Source organism: Panthera onca, chromosome Y (genome assembly GCF_046562875.1).
Source record: "Panthera onca isolate mPanOnc1 chromosome Y, mPanOnc1 haplotype 2, whole genome shotgun sequence".
In the NCBI taxonomy this organism is placed as follows: Eukaryota; Metazoa; Chordata; class Mammalia; order Carnivora; family Felidae; genus Panthera; species Panthera onca.
The window spans coordinates 8,209,094-8,231,501 of record NC_138358.1 but is presented as its reverse complement, the minus strand read 5'-3'; the positions used below and the strand labels follow the sequence as shown (position 1 = coordinate 8,231,501).

The 22,408-nt window shown below is 55.8% G+C and overlaps 1 protein-coding gene across 1 annotated transcript; it reads left to right on the top strand.

Moving 5' to 3' along the window:
* Positions 1 to 847: 847 nt before the first annotated feature.
* LOC145715025 (uncharacterized) lies at positions 848 to 6,748 on the top strand. Its single transcript, XM_081794612.1, has 2 exons — positions 848 to 1,549; positions 6,590 to 6,748. Exons 1-2 carry the CDS (start codon positions 848 to 850, stop codon positions 6,746 to 6,748), a joined length of 861 nt encoding a protein of 286 aa, XP_081650738.1.
* Positions 6,749 to 22,408: the final 15,660 nt, after the last annotated feature.

The following is a 22,408-nucleotide window of genomic DNA, read 5'->3' as shown; positions in this document are numbered from 1 at the left end:
TGTACGGAGATCAGTAGGGCACCAGTGGCAGATGGTGCTCTGGGGGTTGTTCTTTGCTCTGAATTGCAGTGCAGTGAGGTCTACTGAGCTGTTTTCTTGCAAGGACATGGCGGTGGGGTGGGTCTAGGGTGGGTGTCACTGGTTCTGGGTGGGCACCCACCTTACCGCCGCCCTCAGCCTGACGGCCAAGGAGGAGATACCGTGCGGACGGCCATGTGGCCCCGGTAGGCGTGACACTAAGGACTTCTCCAGGCTTTGCCCCAGCTTCATGAAGAAGGGGCAAGGGACGGAGCAGGGAGTGGCTCACGGCGTGGACGATCCTGTGCTGAACGCTCTGGTGCCCGTAGTGAGGCCTCTGGGGAAAGGGTGTACAAGCGACCACACACTGCGCGATACCGGGGACCTCGCAAGTGAAGCCTGGAAGGTGACAGCGCTGAAGAGGACATGCGGCAAACGGGGGCCACGCTGGCACCTTGGCGCTCGCTCCAGAGCCTGGACCGGCCATTGGCGCGCGCTTGCTGGCGGCCAGCACCCTGTCTTGCTGTCTTGCAACTGATTGCTCCCCGAACCTGGCCAGCTGGCCTGACCTGCCCTGGAACCACTTCGCCCCCAGGCCGCATGCGCACACTCTTCACTGCCTCTGTCTCGGCCCCTCCTCCACAGCAGCCACAGCCAATGCGGAGTCCTCAAATCCCAGAGCCTGTGCGCCTGCGCTCAACTTTGGCGGGCTGCGGCGGGAGGCTTCAGGGAGCTCATGGTCTTGCGGCCAAGGCTCCCCCCACCTGCTGCCGTTTCCTGTCCTTGTCCTGAGGCTGCCCTAGCTACACTGGGGCCGGGGCCGAGCGTCATGGCCAGCGTGTCGCGGTCCGGACAAAGCGGAGATTCCCGCCGACCCTGGGCCCTGATCGTCCCGGATGCGAAAGGTGGAGAGTCCCGGCCCCGCGGGAATGCAGGGGCGCTGGAGGGCGTGGGCTGGCCGCAGTCCCCAGGTTCAGGGGCGGCAAGCGCCCATCCTGTGCAGGAAGCCCAGGCCGGGTGTGAGATACAGGTGGCAAGCCCAGCGGAGGAATTGGTGCTGATATTGGATGACGGAATGGTGGCGGCTGAGGTGGTGATCGGGGAGGAGGAAGAGGACGGCGAGGCGACCAAGGATGAGGTGGCTGGAGAGGAGAATTCTGAGGAAGCCAAGCCAGAAGCAGAGGACATGCACGAGGAGGAGGAGGTGGAAGTTGAGAGACAGCAGCAGGAGGAGTTTCAGGAGCAAGAGGAGAAGCGCGAGGCAGATGCAGAGGCGGAGGAGGGGCCCCAGCTCTCCCAGCCGCTGCAGCAGCAAGAGCCAGCGCTGCGTCCTGCCTCAGCCCAGGACCCGCTGGCAGCACTGGAGCGTCTTCAGCTGGAGATCAGCGCTGGGAATGCCCAGGATTCCAGGGCCTTATGGCGGCTGAAGCGCAGGATTCTTCGGAGGCAGATTTCTTACCTGGATCACAGAAGGGCCATCATCAAGCACATCCCTGGCTTCTGGGCCCAGGCGGTATCCTTCCTTGTGCTGGTGGGTGATGGCGGGGGCTGTTGTGCAGGAGGGCTGGGCACTGAGAGCAGGGTGCCTCAGGGCGATGGCCCCCAGAGAGGAGAGCCGGGGAATGGTCCCTGGCCCTGGGTTGGTGTGGTCTGGGATCCAGTGTAAGGCCTTGGACAGGGGCGGTTGTTGGGGATGGGGGGACTTGGTGACTGGGTCTGTTTCCTCTAGGTCTCCGCCAACGTTGGCCTGCAGGCTGGTCTCAAATATTACTTGCAGACACGAGCCATGTGTCCCCATGCTACCAGAGCTAGGGTAGCACAAAGCAGCCTTCACTCAGAGCAGATAAGGCAAGGAAATATTTCGCTGCAAAATGGGAGAGTTACGCAGGCCGCACACCCACCTTCACATTCACAGGCTGTGCACGTTTCCTAGCAGTTCCTTCAAAAGAGAGCATTTCAGACACACACTCGTGACCTTTAGTGGAACCACGCCACGCCCCTTTGCCAGACAGTAGGACGACTGAGACCCACTCCGAATGGGGTACAAGCTGCCTCCTCAGACCCTGACACACACACACACACACACACACACACAGAGGATTCTCTCCTGGTATCTCCACCCCTGCTTCCCTCTCTGTCCTCAGGCTCCGGCTCGGTCCCACCCATGTCTTTCTCTCCGGACTGGCCGTGTCACTGTGTCTAATCCTTTTCCCTCCTCGGCCCTCCTCGTCCGTGCTTCTCGATCTCTTTCTCCCTCCCACACCCTCTGCTTGCAGCGTAAGTGTGCAGTCGGGTTCCTGTAAGCCATGTTATTCCATCTGGACTCAGGAGGCTGGTGACAACATAGGTCTTCACGGGAATATGCCAAGAAACCCAGCCGTGAGGAGGGGTCAGAGCACATGCCGACATCACAAGCTATGATGGGCTGCTGGCAGCCCACACAGGTCAGATATAGGAAGGAACTGTGAGGCGTGCAGGCAGTGGAGTCTCTCCCTGCTGTGTGCAGACAGCGTGGGAGGTACAGGAAGCCAACGGACTGCCCAGTGTCGATGGGGTCTGATGCATCTGCAGAGGCTGAGGAGTGTGGGGACTAGTGTTTCCTGGTCTTTCTGCACATGCCGTGATCTAGTCCCTTGCTCTTAGCCTGGGAGGGTTGGAGGGGGGCTGTGTCTGTTTCCACAGCATCTGAAGGCACAGCTCCTTGACACAGCACAGATTCTGAATCACCCCCAGTTGTCGGCCATGATCGGTGCCCAGGACAAAGACGTGCTCAGCTACGTGGTCGACTTGGAGGTGAGACCGGGGAGGCTGTGGCTGGGGGCCGTCCCGTCGGGGGTGGGATTTGGGCAGGAGAGGGTGAGGCAAAGGTGCTCACCCTCACAGCCAGGCAAGTAGCTCAGGACCCCGAGGGAGGACACTTGCCCCCTCCTGTCCCATTGCTGATGGCAGGTGGGAGAAGTAGGCCATCCCAAGTACCGCTGCAGAGTGATGTTTTTCTTTGGGGCCAACCCGTACTTCCGGAACCCAGTGATCATTAAGGAGTATCAGCTGAGCTTTGCTGGTAGGGTGTGGGTCCCATGATGGTGCGGGGCAGGGGGATGAGGAGCATGAATCAGGGGCAGGAGGGAGGGGGAGGGGGAGGGGCAGGTGGGTGGGGAGGAGGCCATCAGCTTGCTCCTCAAATCCTCTCTTCCTGCAGGCTACAGGACATCGCGTTCCACTCCAGTCCAGTGGTTCTGGGATGATGAACGTGGAGCTCCCAGTCGCAGGCATGACCCCACCAGCCTTAACTTGTTCAACTGGCTGTGTGAGCACAGCTGCCCAGGGGCGAACAGGATTGCCGAGGTGGGGCCCCTGAGGCCTTCGTCAGCAGTGGGGATGTGGGTGGCCCCCGGCCAGAGAGGAGAGTGGGCTATGCCCAATGTGGCGCCGGCCTGTGTCCTCTTCCAGATCATCATCGAGGACCTGTGGCCCAATCCCCTGCAGTACTACCTGAGGGAGGAAGGGACCAGAAGACAGTGATCTGACGTGCTCACGTGTCGGTGAGAACCCCAGTATGCGGTGTGTTGACCTGCGTGTTGTATGGGCAAGGGAACGTGGGCCACACATTGGCTTGGAAATGGAAGGTCCGCCGACACAGGGACACAGGTAGCATGGGGAGAGGGTGGGAGGATGACAGGGGACCTGCAGAGACTCAGCTGCAAACACACAGAGGGTCGAAGCCTGCAAACCAGATGCAGTTGTGCTGTGGGCTGGGGCTTTGGAGAGCAACTCGGGAGGAGCAGTGCTTCACCACAAATGCTCCCCGTGGATGTCCGCCCTGTCCCGGGCTTCCCCCTGCTCCTTCAGTCTGGATTTGCCTGCCAGTCTTTGGGTCAGGAGCTGCCGTGTCCCCAGGCGCCACTGTGGTGAGAATCTCGCACTTCCTTCCATGTGCCCCACCACGCCATGTCCTCCCGCACCCCGACAGCCATTCTTAGAACTGGTCCAAGGCCATTGGGGGCTGGAAATGAATCCCTGGGTGAGAAAGCAAGGGGGATCGCAAAAGGGCGAGGCACAAGAGTGACACCATCTGGGATGTATTTGCAAATATCCCGTATCATTCTTGGTGTCTGTTGCGTGGGGGCGCGTGTGTGCGCGTGTACGCAAATGTGTCTGCGTGTGCCCACATGCGTCAGGTGCTCTGCATCTGTGTGGGCGTGAATCGTGCAGAGCTTCTATCTTTGCCCATGCAGAAACAATGGAGGACGCCACCAGTGCTGGAAGAGATGGGTGGATGAGTCTCCTGTCTTCTACGTGCCCCGGAGAGAATTGAGGAAGAGATAACGTGTGGCAGCCTTGAAGAGTTTCCACGATGTTTATGTGGACACATACAGGAAGCTAAAAACCCTTCTGTTTTTGGTGTGTGTGTGTGTGTGTGTGTGTGTGTATGGGGACCTGAGGAGGGACGATGAGGAAGGGACCTGAGTGTGACTGTCCTGCCGCTGCCCGGGTGATTCTGTGTGTGCGGGAGAGGTGCAGTACTGGGGTGGGGCCGGTGTTGCCATGTGCACAGAGGCCTGCCTTCTTGGGCAGGAAGAGCCTGGAAGGAGGAGGAGGAAGAGACAGACCTGTTATTTGGAGATTTATTGTATAGGCCAGAGCCGAAAGGCAGGGAAGGGGATTGCACAGTGGGACCAAATTGGTCCATTGGGTCCTGGTACAGTGTGGCCAGGACTCGGGGGGTTTCAGCCAGGACCCTTGATCCCAGAGGGGTGCTGTGTCCTTGGTGAGATAGAATCCAGTCAGCAAAGCCTCCAGTCAGGATCAGAGCGAAGACCACATGTCCCCGGACAACTCAGGAGCAGGCAGGCTTCTCATAGTCGATGCCAGTATACCTTGCTGCTGCCTCCCACACCCGGGGCTCCTTTGACCCCGAGCCCTGTCCTCAGACAGTGGCTCAGGATGGGAGATGTGTCAGGGGGAGGGGCAGGTGTGGGTTGTGGGCAGCAGCGAGGCTTATGAGTGGGAATTCATGGAGAGAGTACGCACGAGGGCAGAGATCCAGCGTGAGTTCGTGCGAGTGTGTGTGGGCGTCTGTGGCAAACTGGGCCTGAGATCCGTGGTGGTGCCGGCAGTGTGAGCGTGCATATGTTTGTGCGATTGCGTAGCGGTGTGTCTCTGTCTGTGCAGGAGTGGGTGGTTAGGCCACTGGAGAGACAAGGAGAGACACAGCGGTCTGTGTGAATGAGGTGCTTATGTGGGACGGTCAGGTGCCAGAATACAAGAGTGCAGTCCCTTCCCTCCTGAGTCCTGATGGTAATCGCTGGGATGGGTGCAATCGTTGCTGTGCCAGGGGGCTCAAGTCAGGATGCAAAAGGGAGATTGGTGCAAGGTCAAGAGGGGGGCCGAGGGGAGGAAAGCCTGTGTCCAGTGGCCAGTGGACCACTTGTGAGTGAGTGTGCTTGCGTGTGTGTTAGTGTGTGTCTATGTGGGAGTGAGTGTGTGTGTGTGTGTGTGTGTGTGTGTGTGTGTGTGTGTGTGTGTGAGTGGCTCTGGTGGGCCGACAGTAGCAAATACGTAGGGGCTACATGGTGTGCCCAGGCTTTGTGCACAGGGTAGCTAGGGAACCCAACCTGTCAGGCTACGTGGTGTGCAGAGGGCGTAGGTATTTCCCTGGAGGGAGCTGTCTAGCAAAAATCTCTGCTGTTGGCAGACGAGCCATGTTTTGTCACCAGTCAGCTCTTCCTTGGGGCTCTCCTCTCTGCTTCCTGTGCACCAGGCCCAGGGAAAGGGAGGAGCTGGGACCCTAGACCTCAGGTGACTTGAGTCCCCCAGGGGTGCCATAGCAGGGTGGTGTTGGTGATCCATGTGTGGATGGGCAGGTGAGCAGCCTGCCAGCTGCTCTCTGAGGGGACAGTTCCTTGCCAGCAACACCTCTCCCCGCAGCACAAGATCACCACTGTCGCTGCAGCTGGGCTGGGGACATGTCAAGGTGTGTCCCAGAACTGTGTTCCCCTTGCATGTAAGTGGTGCCAGAATGCGCCTCTCAGTCCCTGTGCGGGTGACCCTGATTAGCCTCAGGCTTAGTCGACTCCTGGCCTCATGTAAATGGGGAACTGGGTTCCTTTCTCAGTGTCTCAGCGGTTGCATGTCGACAGAGGATGCTGTGGACATTGTGGTCAGGATTCTGACCGGGCTCCCCCCGCCCTGCCCCAAACCACAGTGGGCAGCACATGGCCCACTGTGTGTGTGCTTTGGGGAGTCTAAAGCCGTACAGCCCCTCCAGTATTCTTCTCAGGTGGTGGAGGGTCAAAGGGGCCTAGGGAGGAACACTGGTCCCAGTCTGCTGCCGGCTGTGCCCACAGGTGTGTGTGCCCAGCTCCTTGACGCTGAAGCTGCAAGGCTTCTGCCCTGCCCCCAAAGCCCCATCCCTAGAATTTGCGTGTGGGCCAGATGGAAGTGAAGTCCCAGTGACCCTGCGGGATCACAGCGGGTGGTCTCGTCTGTGCCTGGCCACCCACCTACCTGCCTTCCCCGCAGCCCGTTGCCCCCATACAGGGCTTTCGGTAAACACGCGGCCACCGTCCAGCATGAGAGGAAAGGCTTGACGGTGTCCCAGTACCGCTGGTCATGTGTTGGCTGCTGCCAGCTGACAGCATGGAGACCCCATGGCCCAGTGGAGGATGTCCGACCTGTCCTACAAGGAACTGGGGACGACTGTACGGATGCATCAGGTCCCATGCAGTAACCTAGGCCTGACTTTATCCGCCTAGGGGGTGATCGAAGAGCCTTGGGGTCCCAGGCCTGGCATATGTGTCGGTGTGCTCCCTCCTGGATGGCGCTGCCGACACAAGGCTGGCTGGTCAGGGGTCGCGTGTGAGGCCCGTTGGGTCCCGGCCTCTAGGTCCGATACTGCTGTAGGTGTTGTTGAAAAGACAGAGCACGATATGACCATCCCTTGGGTGTCGCTGCACCGGGCATCCCGTCGCTGCTCCCAGGTTCCCACTACCGAGTCTCCCCGGGAGGCCTGGGAGGTTGCCAGGCTCCTTTTGCAGGGACACAAAGGCTTGTGAGAGCCCATCCGCAGGGTCCGGTGCTCATTGCGGATGACTTGGGGGCAGTGCGAGATCTATTGCTCCCGTCCTTAGAGGAGATTGTGGTAGTCTTAAGGGACAAAGATGTGCCTGGAGAATAGAAGGATGTCCAGAGGAAGCATTGGAGGAGGAAGAGGAGTAGGAGGATGAGGAGGAGTTGGAGGAAGAGGATTGGGAGGAGTTAGAGCTGGAAGAGAAGGGTGAATGATTGGGTGCAGGAGAGGGAACAAGTGGAGGAGGAGGATGTCCAGGATGAGGAGGAGCACGAGCCAAAGGAGCAGGAGCAGCTGGGGGAGGATGTTGAGGAGGACGAGAGCAGAGGGAAGAGGGTGGGGAGAAAAGATAGAGCCAGGGCTCCAGAGCATGAGTAGAAGTGTAGGAGCAGAAGGAGGAAGAGCCCGAGGAGGAAGAGGTGGAGGGAGAGGAGGAGCAGGAGGAGTTGGAGGAAGAGGATTGGGTGGGGTTAGAAGAAGAGGAGGAGGAGAAGGAGCAGTGAATGACTGGGTGCAGGAGAAGGACAAATGGAAGAGGATGATGTCCAGCACCAGGAAGAGGCGGATTACGGGCCAGAGGAGCAGGAGCAGCTGGAGGACGGAGTCGACTAGGACGAGAGCAGAGGGAAGAAGAGGTGAAAGGTCAGAGGTAGGGCAGGAAGGGCGGTAGCAGGAGAGGACCTGGAGAAGGAGGAAGAGTCCTAGGAGGAAGAGTTGGAGGAGGAGGAAGAGGTGAAGGACGAGGAGGATCAGATGGAGGAAGAGGACTGGGAGGAGTAGGAGGAGGAGGAAGACGAGTGAATGATCGGGTGCAGGCGAGGGAAGAAGTGGAGGAGGAGGAAGTCCAGGACGAGCAAGAGGAGGAGCACGAGTCGAAGAGCAGTAGTAGCTGGGGAGGAAATTGAGGAGGACGTGAGCAGAGGGAAGAAGAGGAGGAGGAGGAAAGGTAGAGCCAGGGCTGGAAGAGCAGTAGCTGCAGAGGGGGAGCAGAAGGATGAAGAGGCCCGAGGCTAAGACTTCCAGTACTGTGTTGAATAACAGTGGAGGCGGTGGACATTCCTGTCTCGTTCGTGACTTGAGCTGAGAGCTTTTGCTCCTTGAGATGATATTCACGTTGGGTCGTTCATACATGGCTTTATGATCTCGATGTGTGCTCCTTCTATCCCTACTTTCTTGAGGGGTTTTACCAGGAAAGGATGCTGTATTTTGTCCATCACTCTGTCTGCATCGATTGAGAGGATCCTGTGGTTCTCGTCCTTTCTTTTATTGATGTGAGGAATCCCGTTGATTGTTTTGCAGATGTTGAACCAGCCCTGCGTCCCAGGTACAAATCCCACTGGGTCGTGGTGAATAACATTTTCATGTATTGTTGGATCCGAGGGTCTAATATCTTGTTGAGGAGTTTTGCATCCATGTGCATCAGGGAAATTGGCCTATAGTTCTCCTTTTCAGTGGGGTCTCTTTCCGGTTTTGGAATCAAGGTAACGCTGGCTTCATAGAAAGAGCTTGGAAGTTTTCCTTCCATTTCTATTGTGAGAACAGCTTCAAGAGAATAAGTGTTAACTCTTCCTTAAATGTTTGCTGGCACTCCCCTGGAAAGCCATCTGGCCCTGCAGTCTTCTTCCTTCGGCAGGTTTTGGATTACTAATTTGATTTCTTTACTGGTGATGGGTCTGTTCAAATTTTCCTTTTCTTCCTCTTTCAGCTTTGGTAGTGTATATGTTTCTAGGAATTTGTCCATTTCTTCCAGATTGCCCATTGTATTGGCAAATAATTGCTCCTCATATTCTCTTCTTATTGTTTGCCTTTCTGCTGTGTTGGTTGTGATGTCTCCTCTTTCATTCTTGCGTTTCTTTATTTGGGCCCTTTCCTTTTTCTTTTTCATCAAACTGATGACTGGCTTATCAATTTTGTTAATTCCTTCAAAGAAGCAGCTTCTGGGCTCATTGATCTGTTCTCCTATTTTGGTTTGTTTCTTTGTTTGTTTGTGTGTTTGAGGTTGTTTTTGTTTTTGTTTTGTTTGATTTTTGGTTTCAATAGCATTAATTTCCGTTAATCATTGTTATTTTCTGTCTCCTGAATGTTTTGGGTTTCGTATGGTGTTCTTTTTACAGCCTCTTAAGGCGTAAGGTGAGGTTGTGTCTCTGAGATCTTTCTTTCTTCTTTAGGAAGACCTGACTTGCTAGATAGGTCCTCTTATAACCGACCCTGGTGCGTCCCAGAGGTTTTGGGTTGTGGTGTTATCACTGACTTCCATATACATTTTCATTGACTTCTGTATACTTTTTATATTCTCTTTCAACCCTTGCTTAGCCCATTCAATCTTTAGTAGGATGTTCTTCAGTCTCCCAGTATTTGTTACCTTTCCAAATTGTTTCTTGTAGTTGATTTCGAGTCTCTTAGTGTTGTGGTCTGAAAATATGCACGGTGTGACCTCGATCTCTTTGAACTTCCTTAGGGATGACTGTTTTCCCCAGCATATGATCTATAGAGGAGAATATTCCATGAGCACCGGAGAAGAATGTATATTCTGCTGCTTTATTATGAAATGTTCTGAACATATCTGTGAAGCCCATCTTGTCCAGTGTGTCATTCAAAGCCCCCGTTTGCTTGTTGATTTTTCGTTTACATGATCTGTCTGTTGCAGTGAGTGAGTGCATAGAAGTCTCCTCCTATGATGGCATTACTAAGAATGAGGTTCCTTATGTTTGCGTTTAATTGGTTTGTATATTTGGTTGCTCTCAAATACGCCACATAAATGTATCCATTTGCTAGGTCTTCTTGGTGGATAGACCCCTGAATTATGACATCATGCCCTTGTGTATCACTTGACACAGTCTTAAATTAAAGTCTAGATTGTCTGATAGAAGTATGGCTACTTTGGCTTTGTTTTGTTGACGGGTAGCATGACAGATGATTCTCCATCCCCTTCTTTTCACTCTGAAGTTGTTTTCACATCTAAAGTGGGTCTCTGGTAAACAGCATATCGATGGAACTTGTTTTCTCATCCATTCTGTTCCCCTATGTTTTTTGATTGGAGCATTCAGTCCACTGACGTTTAAAGTAGTACTGAAAGACACGATTTTATGGCCATTATCTTGTTTGAAGAGTTGGAGGAAAACATATCTATATATCTTTATATCTATATCTACGTCTCCATCTCCATCTATATGTGTATGTGTATGTGTATGTATATGTATATGTATATGTATATGTATATGTATATGTATATGTATATGTATTGTATTAACTGTATCTATATATCTATATCTATATCGATATGTATATGTCTATATACATCTATATATATAATTCTATATCTATTTGTATATATAAATATAATTATAAAGATAGATAGATAGATAGATAGATAGATAGATAGATATCAATTTCCCTCTGAGTGTCCCCCCTTAAAATTGCGTGCAGGTGTGATTTAGCGGTCACAAACTCCTTTAAATTTTGTGTATCTGGGAACCTTTTTCCTCTGTTTCTATTTTGAATGACAGCCTTGCTGGATAAAGAATTCTTCACTGTGGATGTTTCTAATTCAGCACTTTGAACGTATCCTACCACTCCTTTCAGGCCTGCCAAGTTTCTCTGGATAGGTCTGCTGCAAACCTGATCTGTCTTCTCTTGTAGTTTAGGGACTTGTTTCCCTTGCTGCCTTCATGATTCTCTTTGCCTGAGTACTTTGTGAGTTTGAATATGATAGGCCTTGCTGAGGGTCAGTTTTTGTTGAATCTGATGGGGTCCTCGGTGCTTCCCGGATTTTGATGGTGTGTCTTTCCCCAGGTTAGCAACATTTCCCACTATGATTTGCTCACATAACCTTTCTACCCCTTTTTCTCTCTCTTCCTCTTCGGGACCCCTATGATTCTGATGTTGTTTTTCGTTCTGCATGAGTCACTGATTTCTCCAATTCTTCAATCGTGCTCTTTTCCTTAATCTCCCTCGATTTTGCTGCTTCCATAGTCTCCTTAAGTTGGTCCTCTGAATCGCTGATTCTCTGTTCTGTCTCATCCATCCTTGACACCGCTGCATCCATCCGTCATTGCAGCTCAGTTATATCATTTTTAATTTCATTCTGGCCAGTTTTTACTGCATTTTGTCTCTGCACAAAGGGACTCTAATCTACATTGGACTGCAGCTAGTATTCTCATAATCGTGCTTCTAAATGCTGCTTCAGACATCTTGCTTGTGTCTGTGTTGGTTGAATCCCTGGCTCTCGTTTCTTCAGGCTCTTTCTTTCTGGGTGAATTCCTTCCCTTTGTCATTTTGAATGGAGAAAAGGAACTCATGAGGTAGAAAATTCAATGAAATATTCAAATTATAAAATGTTAAAAGTAAAAACTTAAAAACACACATGTGAATAATGGAATGAATGATGCTAGATTCTAGGCATGTTTCACGTGGGTGTTGAAAGTGGTTTTGACACAGGAGAGAAAAAAACGTGGGAGTGGAGAAAAATTTAGAAAATACTAATAAAAAATATTAAAAAGGGAAATGTTGTGAGAATTTGAAAAATCAATACACTGAAGTAGACTAAAAGGAGAAGATGGGAGTAAAATAGAATCTGTGAATATAGACACAAAAGGAAAGAATAATGTAGAAGAGTATTAAAGAAAGTTAGTAAAATTTCCACCTGCCCAGTCTCCTTCGCCTCTCCGCGCACAAAAGCACCTCCCTTCCCATGCCTCCTCGCTCTCCAAGTTCACTTCTGCATGCCACGTACCTGCTGAATTCGGTGGTTCAGGATATGCAGATTGCTGTGCTAATCCTCCAGTCAGTTTCCTGGGTGGGTAGGATGGTTTAGTGTTGGTCGGGCTGTATCTCATGCACGCGAGACACTTAAGAAGCTTCCATGCTGTCTGCCATCCGGGCTCCTCCCCCAAGAGGTGAGATCTGTAGCACCAGTTCTCCGATATGAGACATCCCACAGGAAAGTTGCGGTCGGTGACAAAGCGGAAAAGGGCATGTACCAAACAGGGAGGTCACCCTGGAGGGGGAGGCAGAGAACCTGCTCCAGACCTGGGAGGGGAGGCAGGGGCTCAAATGCTGGAGCCACGCCCACTGCCCTCCAGCTGATTGTTCCTGAACAGCAGCCAACTGTCTGGGTCTGGCCTGGAGCGCCTTCACCCCAAGGACCCATGGTCAAAAAGTTCACTGCCTCTGCCTCTGCCTCTCCCCCACCTCCACCGCAGCCACAGCCACAGCCACAGCCACAGCCACTTCAGTGTCCGAAGGGCCACGGGGCCGTGGGCGTGCTTCCCAAATGCTGGTGGGCTCCAGAAGGAGGCGGCAGGCATTTAAAAACCTTGGGCCTTGACACTCCACCTGCTGGGCCTAGTCTGGAGCCTCATGCCTCAAGTTCCCACTCCTTCTGCCCTATGGCCCTAGCCTGAGGATGGGCTAGGGCCCCAAAGAAGGGAGTCCTGTTCCGGAAAACGCTGAGATTCCTGACAATACCGGGCCTCCATTCTGCTGGAAGAGGGCGTTCGAGAGTCCAGGAATCGTGGCAACACCCCTGTCTCAGTCCCAGACAATTTCACTCGTTCATACGCACGCACACGCACACGCACGGGCACGGGCACACACACACACTCCCCCTCTGTGGCTGTCTCTAGTGGTGACTTACTCTCCTTCTTCGGCCTCCTTCCATGTCCCTCTGGCCTCTGTCTGTCTCTGAGTCCCTGTGATCATTTTCTTGAGGGAACGCTTCCTCCCTCCCGCACCTCCATCTCTCTTTCTCTGTCTCTGTGCTGTCCTTGCACAGTATCAGTGCATCTGGGTTTCCGTGAGCTGTGCGTGTCCATAGGGACGTAGTAGGCTGCTGATGGCACAGGGCTGCAGGGGAACACACAAAGGAACGCACAAGTACCAGGGGTCAGAGCACATCCAGACCTCCTAAGCCGTGACTGCCTCCAGGCAGCCCACACAAGCTGGGTATACATGTGAACTGAGAAAGGTCAGTCCCTTGGCCCTTGCCCTGTAGGTTGCAGCCAGCTGGGAGGTACTGAAACCCAAGGGACTGCCCAGTGTTGAGAGGGTCTGAAGAAAGGGCAGGAGCCGAGGAGGCAGGGAACCTAGTCGTAGCTGGTGTTTCTCCACATGCCATGTTCCGGTGCCATTGGTACTGGAAGGTTGGTATCAGTTGTGGCTCTCTTTCCTTGGCATCTCAATGCAAGCTTCCGTGACCCAATGGAGGTCCTGAATCTGCCCTAGTTTTCAGCCAGGTTGGGCCCCAGGACAAATGCACGTGCTGTGTGAGGGGGGAAAGCAAGTGTGAGTCGTGAGGAGGAGCTAGCCTCGTGAGTGGGATGTGGCAGAGGGCATGAGTGAGTGCACAGGTCCACTAGAGTGTGTCTGTGAATGTATTGTGGCTGGCGCCTGTGAGTACTTTTGCCTGAGACCTAGCGTTTGTGCTGGCAGCGTGCACGTGTCTGTGTCCACGTGCCGCGTGGCCGTGCATCTTTGTGCCCGAGTGAGTGTGTGTAGGCCGTTGGCAAGCGAAGGAAAGAGACTGGGGGCTTTCCTGACTTGGTGAGTAAGGGGGGGCTCCAGTGCCCAAGTGCAGCGAGTGCAATCCCTTCGCGCCTGGGATCGACACGGAGCTAGCTGATCACCTTTCATGACGGGAGGAAAGCCCGGACTTTGCCTGGGTCCACTCGTCCTGTGTTGCCTTGGCCAGGGGCAAGTTGGGGTTGGGCCACCCATGGCGCAGTGGAGGAGGACCAAAGTTCCCTGCAAGGAAGTGGGCGTTAGTGGAGGGAGGCAGCAGAGAGCATGAGTAAGTCTGGCCCTGCTCCTGGAGCGGCCTAGGGGATCATCGCAAGGCCTTGTGGTCCCAGCCAGGGTATGTGTCTGGGTGAACATCCTCCTGGATGACCCTGCAGAGACAGGCCTGGCTGGTCTAGAGTCCCTTGCGAAGTTGGGGCCCGGCCCCTGGACCCCAATACTGTGGTAGGTGTTGTTCAAACTGAAAGGCATTGCCTGCTTGTCCCAGACAGTCCCTGCACCTGGGACCCAGATTTGTTCCCACGTTCCTGCCACGGGGTCTCCCGGCGATGCGTGGGAGTTTGACAGGCCCCATTTCTCTGGAGGGAGTGAGTTGCATAGGTCAGGTGCACCAGGGTCTGGGCCTGCTTTCCTGTCTTGCCCACCCGCTACGTCCTCTGCTGAGGGCAGCTTGAGGGCTCACCACTGGACCTGTTCCTCTCCCTTTCTGGGTAAGAGTTTGCCTCTCTGTCGGTCACACTGGCCACCCCCTCTCAGCCCCCTGCCACCTGTTCAGCCTCCCCCCATCCACCTGCGTTTCTATGCATTGCTGTCACCTGAAGCGGTGGTGTGCTGCCTCATATATCACAGCCACCCTGGAGCATTGCTGTACCCCGTTCGTATCCTGACATAGCCCAGCGAGTCTGGAGGAACCTCTTCTGTGTCACGGAAGCAACATGTTGGCCAGAGGGCCCGGCACACGAATTTGGAAATCCTAGAATCCCCCGCCTGCCTGGCAGCCTCCTGGTCCCATAAAGAGGTAGGGGAACACTGCATTCCACCAAAGGGAAAAGGCAATGCATGAGTGTGGTGCCTGGCCAGGCAATGCATCTCGAGCCTCCAATCCTGCAGTGGCTCTGTGTGGTGTGTGTGTGTGTAGCTTATGCTGTCTGACATAGACCGGCAGGGAGTCCACATCACCACTGCCCTGACAGGGAGGGAGACCACATCATCGCCCTCACTGCACACCGTCTGCAGCTTATTGCTTCCCCAAAGTGGTCATGTGGCTTCATGTAGACCCTGGGGCGTGTCCCTCACTTGGGTCCCAACACTGCATCCCCCAACCCCCCGATACCTCTCGGAGACCCTTGAAATCATGCTGCCTGTGGCACAGGGGGACAGTGTTTTGAGCCAGCGCCCACGCTCATGGCAGCCTGCCGCCTAAGTGAGTGGTAAAGGAAATGGGACCAGGATGAACAGACATACGGCCAACGAAGGCCTGGGGAGGGTCCCTGTGAGAAGATGGCCAAGCATTGTGGGAGGAAGGGGACCGCTGTCTGTGGGACAGACACAAGCTCCAGGAATCCCAGGGCCCACGGTCACGGGTCTTTCCTGTGCACTGCCACACACGGGAGCAATGGGCAGCCCGTCATGAGAGGGGGGGTGTGTGCTTGCCAGTGTGTCACTTTCCAGGCAACGGGGACAAACGGCAAGAGCGGCGCGCATGATACGCAGCCTCCCCTAGTGTGGCGTCCTCTCCACGTCACACACCTCTGGTCACCGACCTTCCCTAGCCGGTGCACTGCTAGACTGCTGTCATGACATACATGTCTTCTGGGAGCAAGGATGGACGTAGAGAGTATGCAAAGGAGGCTGAGCAGATGGAAAACCGGGGTGCACAGACAGCAGGCGCACAGCTGACATGCGTCTCCCGGACAGCCAAGGTGATCCGCTGAGTGGATTTGTCGGACTAGGGGCACAATGAACAAAGGTGGCGGTGTAAATGGGCAAAGCGGGGAGGTCCCCCTTTACCCGTGTGTGTAGATAGCCGCGTGCCCAGCGCAGCGTGGAATGCAAAGGTCGCTTTCGCATGGCCAGAAGCCAAACAGGGCACCCAGAGCGCACAGAGGGCCGGCTGCAAGCCCCCCGGAGGAGTTGCACTGCACGGGGCCCAGAGCCTTCCTGCCTATGCAACAGACGCGCCCCAGTTTCCGGGTGACCTAGGGGCGGGACCGCCGAAGCCACGCACGCCACCGTCCCTATGATTGGTCCTGAAGGCAGTGAAGCGGCCTGGGCGTGGCTTGGAGCTCCCTCAGCCTCAAAGCCGCAGGCGCACACCTCTCCCCACAAAGGCCTCCGAGGCAGCATCGGCATAGCGATAGCCACCGCCGAGGCATCCTGGGTACAGCACCATGCGCATGCGCATGCGCCCCCTCGACCTTTGGGCTCTGGGAGGAAGGGGGAGCGAGTTGCCAGCCATTGCCCTCAGGGCTCCGCTCACTGGGTCTGGGGAGGGGGGCCGTGCTTTCACCTCCCGCTTCGTCGTCGGTAGGAGCCACAGTTGGTGTCTCGGGCCGGGGCCGCATGTTGCGCGACTCGTGTTTCCGAAACACTGGGGATGCCCGGAGGCCCCATGCCGCCTTCGACCGGGAACGGGGCGGTCGAGAGACGAGGGCCCGTGGGGACACTGGGTCTCCGGCAGGGCCGGAGGTGCCGCAGGCCGAAGGCTTGCAGGCCACAAGCGAACAGCCTGTGCAGGAAGGCCAGGCCCGACCCGAGAGGCAGGTGGGCGGCCCCAGCGAGATATCGGTGCCGCTGGTGCATGACATAGTGGCGGTGGAGGCGCTGTGGGGCCTGGCGGAGGAGGAGGTTGAGGTGGCGGCCGCGGAAGAGGACGCGCCTGGGGAAGAGGGGCATGAGCAGAGGAAGAAGGGGGAGGAGGACGAGGAGCAGGAGCCGGGGAAGGAGAAGGTCCATGTTCACGAGGAGGAGGACCTGAAGGGCGAGGGGGAGCAGCAGGACCAGAAGAGCAGAAGGAGGAGGAGGAGGAGGAAGAGGGGGAGAGGCAGCAGGAGTAAAAGATTAGAAGGAGGAGGAGCAGCAGAAGCCCAAGCAGAAGGAGGAAGAGCGGAAGGAGGAGGAGTTGGCGGAAATGAAAGGGGAGGAGCAGGAGCAGCAGGGTATACAAGCGGGCGCGGCGGCGGCGGCGGCGGCGGCGGCGGCGGCGGCGGCGGCGGCGGCGGCGGCGGCGGCGGCGGCGGCGGCCACGGCCACGGCGCCGGCCGCGGCGGTGGCGGTGGAGGCATTGGCGGCGGCAGTGGCAGGGGAAGGGGACCAGGAGGAGGAGCAGGAGGAGGAAGGGAAGGCGTGCGAGCCATTAAAGGGAGAGCAGAATTGCAAACGGAGGAGGAAGAGGAGCAGGAGAAGGAAGCGCTGGAGGAGCAGCAGCAGGGCGAGGAGGAGGTGGAGGGCAAGGAGGACAAGGAGGAGCGGGAGGAGGAGGAACAGAAGCCGAGTGAGCAGGAAGGCCGATGGGTGGAAGAAGCCCAGGAGCTGCAGGTGAAGCAGGATAAGAAGGAGCAGGTAGAGTCAGGCCTCCGTCCTTGCCCTTCCCCACTGGAGGCTCTGGAGGCTCTGGAGGCCCTTCAGATAGAGCTACAGCCGGTGAATAAACAAGCCAGCCGGGAGCACGCTCGACTCAAACTCAGGATGTGGCAGAGGCGGCAGCGACATCTGCAGCAGAGAGGTGCCCTTATCCAGGGCATCCATGGTTTCTGGGCCAAGGCTGTATCCTTCCTGCTGCTGGTGGAGGGTCCAGAGGGGGCTGGGCTTGCGCAAGAGGAAGGAAAGGGAGGTGACATTTAGAGGAACCCAGGACAGGGACTGGAGCTACGCCACGCTCCAGTGGCCGGGAACGTGCAAACGTGATCCCATCCGGTGGTCCTGGCTCTGCAATGAGTGTGGGAGGAGGGCAGTGCCGGGGTGGGGGAGGCATGTGTGCTTTACGTCGCACCTGGCACGGAAACAGCGCTGGGAGAGTGGGGAGTGGCGGTGGAGGTCCAGGCCAGGTCGGGGAAATGACCGAGGGCTTCTTCCCACACAAAGCCGCGTGGGGGCACGTTTCTGGGTCCCGCTAAGCATCTTGCTGCGGGGAAGGCGATGTGAATGCCCACTGGTCGGCGCGAGACCGGATGTGTGCTGTCTGGCTGTGTGGAAGTAAGCGTCCTCAGTGTCCTCACGAGCACACAAAGCTAGGCGTGGTTGCGGGCGTCTGGGCATGCACAGCCTCCTGTGCGTGTCTAGCAGAGCCCTGCGCGATCCTGAGACCCCGTGGGCCTGGACGCAGCCTGCGGGGAGGGCTTGAGACCCTGGGGGAGGACGCCAGTCCCGGGGGGAGGACGCCTGGATGCTGTCCACACTGGTTCTCTGGTTCGAGCTCTCTCACGCCCAGCACCTGAAGGCTCTTTGACCTGCGGCAGTTTGTGAACCACCCTCAGATGTCAGCCCTGATTAGTAAGCCCGATGAAAGCATGCTTCGCCACATGACCAATTTGAAGGTCGGCCTGGGAGTGGGAGGTGGTGTGGGTGGCTGGCTGTGTGGGGAGGGGAGGTGGTGGGGAGAAGTGATGTGTTCCTTCCTCAGGGGAGGGCGGGTCTCCTGGAACAAGATTTCACATTTCTGCCCCACTGTACCACGGCAGGTGGAGGAACACAAGTTTCCCAGGGAATGCCGGAAGATCCTGCTGTTTTTTGGCAAGAACTCCTACTTCCAGAATGAAGTCGTTACGAAGGAGTATGTCCTAGGCCTTGATGGTAAGTGTCCACTGACTGCATGGGCGGCAGTGGGTGGAGGGTTGAATGTGATAAGTTCTCTGGCGCCTTCTCACATACGCGTCTTCCTGCAGGGTATAGGGCGTCTCATTCCAGTCCCATCCAGTGGTACCCAAGGTACAGACAGGAGGCCTACAGACGCAGGCATGACAACAGCAGCCTCAACTTCTTCAACTGGTTCTCTGACCACAGCTTTGCCGGCTCTAGCAGGATTGCTGAGGTGGGGCCCTGTAACAAGGAAGGGAGGTGATTTTCATGGGTTCCCCCACTGCGTGGGATAGCTACCTGAGGCCTGGCCTGTCTCCCCTACCAGATAATCATAGAGGATCTTTGGCCCAACCCCCTGCCGTATTTCAAGATGAAGGAGGCCCCAGGAGAGAGAACTGAGAGGGAAAGAGGTGAGCAGCCAAGGGTGTGGGCACGGAAATGTGTGTCGTGGGGTCCAGGGCACAATTCTCTTCTGCATGGAGGCACCGAGACTCACAGCGGCACAGGAGGTGACCCCAGGTCAAAAGGGCATCAGCCTGAGACAGGGAGTCTTAAGAAGTAACGTGTCCCAGAGGCTTTGCCCCTTTGGGGAGCCTGAAGGTGGGAAGGGGGCTAGACAAAAAGAATGAGCAAAGCGGGACAACCAAAGCTGGCTCATCACATAGCACGGTGACAACTGTCATTCCCGGACCATGAACCCCACCCTCAGGCCTCCTACCACCATCCCACATGTTGTCTGGCTTCTGGATCCCCTTGTCAGCTTTGGCACAGCTTATCACACCCTCCCATCCTACTTTCCGTTTGGAAACATTCAAGCAACCTTACTCAGGGCCAAGATAAGACTCTCACCTGTCCTGTGTGTGAGTGTGTGTGTGTGTGTGTGTGTGTGTGTGTCTGTCTCTCTGTCTGTGTGTACCCATATATCCCAGGGATATGCACGATCTTGAGAAGAGTATGAAGGAGCGTCGCACTTCATCGACCCCAGTGGAAACCCTTCCGATGCTCACCGATGGTCCACAAGATTCTCCTGGCCATGAAATAAGGACAAGGGTGGTGGTGACACGTGGCGCAGGGCGGGGGTCCAATACATTGGAAGAAATATAGAATGGGAGATAAACAGCATGAAGTGTTTGTGTGTGTCTTCCTCTCAGGTTCGCTCTGGGGCGTGTCCATGTATACATGCGGCTGTCCAGAGGTGTAAGTGTTCTGTGCCTGCACATTGGAGTTCCAAGGAAGGGCGGGACGTAGGACATTGTCCGTAGGGATGGGTCACACATTGGGATTGCATGTGAGGTCAGTAAGATTGAAGCAATGGGGACTTGGGTGAGGGAGGCCAGGGCACAAACCTGAGAGAAAGGCCAGTGCCCAGGTTCATAGCTTTCCTGTGAAAATGAGGAAATTCAAGGAAACGGAGAGGCCAGCACAGGCCAGGGATGTCCAATATTCAGGGTTTGGGCATGTCCATGATGGTGCCCCCAGAATCCCGCATGGGGACACCCTCAGTCATGTTGACTGAACCGCCACACAGGGAGGAATTCCCAGGGTTGATTACCCTCTGGTTTTCAGACGTCTACCAATGCAGACTGTCTTGTGGACAAGGTCAGGATCTCAGGACCAGCCACACATATTTGAGGGATTGTGAGCAGGTTGTAAGATTGGTGTCCAGGGGAAGGAACCGAGGGACCAGAGGCAGAGTGGGTGGGTAAGACCGAAGAAGTTCTGCTTCAGGCAGAGTTGACAGGGACAACATACACACTGCAGAGAAAACAGCCCACTACAGTCTCACGCAACTCCAAAATCACAGCCAACTTTTCTGGTTCCACTTCCTGAAGCTGAGCCTCCCAAACACCGCTTCACTTGTGTGAACTTTGCTGTTTCTGAAAAGACCTCTGGTTACGAATGGGTGGCCCAGATTGCAAGCCAACAGAGGGGAGGGTCGCGGGGAGGTGGGGCTCTTCAAGGGCACGAACACGCCAGCCTCTCCCGTGTGCCCTCTGCCCTCTCATCATCAGCCGTGATGAGTCGGGTGATGCTCTTCCTCTGTGTCCACAGGCTTAAGCCGTGTGTCCAACACGCCATGTGAGACTTGTGAGAAGACTCCCAAGTGCAAACACCAGCAGGCGCTCAGGGAGGTCGCCTCGTCCCAGGCAGCCTGTGTTCCTTTGCCTGAGTGCCAGGACAAAGGCTGCCTCGGCCACATAGGGAACGATGGACTTGTGAGGCCTTAGCATTCTGTGCAGAGGTCCCCGGCAGGCCTGGGGCTTAGAAAGGACTGGGACGAGCCTCACCTGCGAAGACGTGAGTGCTGGGATACTCCTTACACAGCAGATGGCTGCTTGCCAGAGATGTCTGTGCTAGGGATGGGGCAAAAGCTCCACCGTGCGAGCAGTGCAGTAGACAGAGTTCAGCCTTGTCCATCGCAGGCTCTTCTGTATCCCCATGTACCACGGCCCCCAGCACAGCGTGCCTGAGACTGACCTCCCGACACTAATATTCCTGTCTCCCAAGCTGCCCAAGCTCCCCAGGATCCCCACTGCACAGCTCTGCAGTACAAGAGCCTTCTCTGCAGTGGGTCTATTCCAGAGAAGGCGTGGGCAGTCCCAATGCATGGAGGCCTCTTGCCCCTATCATATGCAGACAACATGGTCAGCGGGGTGTCAGCACGCTGTGGAGTTGAGGATCTGTGCGACCAAGCCTTACCTCTTCCAGGGCAGAGGCTGTCGCACTCTCTAGAAGGGAAGGCAGGCCTTTCTCTCGCTGCTGTCTGCACGCTGGCTGGAGAGGCACGTCTTCTCAGCTGCTTGATGGGTAAATGTCAGGGTACCCTGGAAAAGCTCCCAGTGCTGACCCGAGTCTTTGGGTGTGAACATCCAAAGAAAGTATGGCCAGTGATTGTGCAGTGGGAATACGGCCTCAGTGGTCATGAGGCTGGGCCCTTTGGGGCATCTTTCTGCACAAGCAGGCCGTTACTTGATAGGTCTTGCCGAGCAGGAACACTTTACGGGACAGGTGAACACAGGGTCCCCCACATGTTAATATCTCCAGCCAATACCTCCTTAGGGGCCAGGGTGACGTTTGCGCCCGGCCTGTCCCAAAGACAAGGTACGGACAAAGTGTGGGTGTGGAATACACTCACGGCACCCAGAGCCAAACCCTCAAGTGTGGACACTTGAGGTCCGTGGGCAGAGGCCTCGGTGCTCTGTGTCCGAGGGATTACAGCCCTCATGCTGCACACCCGGCATCCCCGGGTGTCCTCCCGTATCCGCAGCTCTCCCCGGGGAGCCCTAGGGTCCAGGAGCTGCTAAACCCCCTGCACAACTGTATCTGCTGCCCAGCGGCCTCTTCCACCCCAACATCAGCGTGTGTGGGCTCCAGAGTGCTGTCCCTCGAGAGAGGACACCCTCAGCAATTCAGGAGCCTTCTGACTTCCATGTCTCTGAACCACGCGTGTCTCATTGGCCTGTCGGGATCGTCCCGTTGTTCTCTGTTCACAGGAAATGTCTCGCATTGCCTGTGCTCCTCTGTCTCCCTGAGTGAGCCCTGGCGTGTTTGTGTCTTTTCCTGGCTTTGCCTGTGCCGACACCTCTCTGGTGATGCCTCCTTGCCTGGCCTAAGTGGGCACAGCTGTACCCGTGTAACCGCCTTCGTCTCTGCACACCTGTGTGTTGGGTCAGCTGTGGCTCTGGTGGCCTGTCTTGTCTTTGGTGTATGCTTCTGCGCTTGAGTGTGCTTCCCTCTGCATTCAAACCCTTTCTTCCACTGACAGATCCAATTGCTGTCCTGCTGTCAGGTGGAGGGGCTTCTGCGTGTTCTGTTCTATGTTCCAGGAGCCAGAAATCCTTCCGTGCCTGTAGGACCTTCGTCAGAGGATTGGCCATGCACTCACTGCCAGCCAGTTAATGTCCCCAAATGCAGCTGGCTTGCTGTGAGCATTCCGTCACACCTCTATTTTCTGTCCTTCTGTTTTCAAACCCTTTGCGCCCGAGGGGCTCAAACGTCACTGGCCTG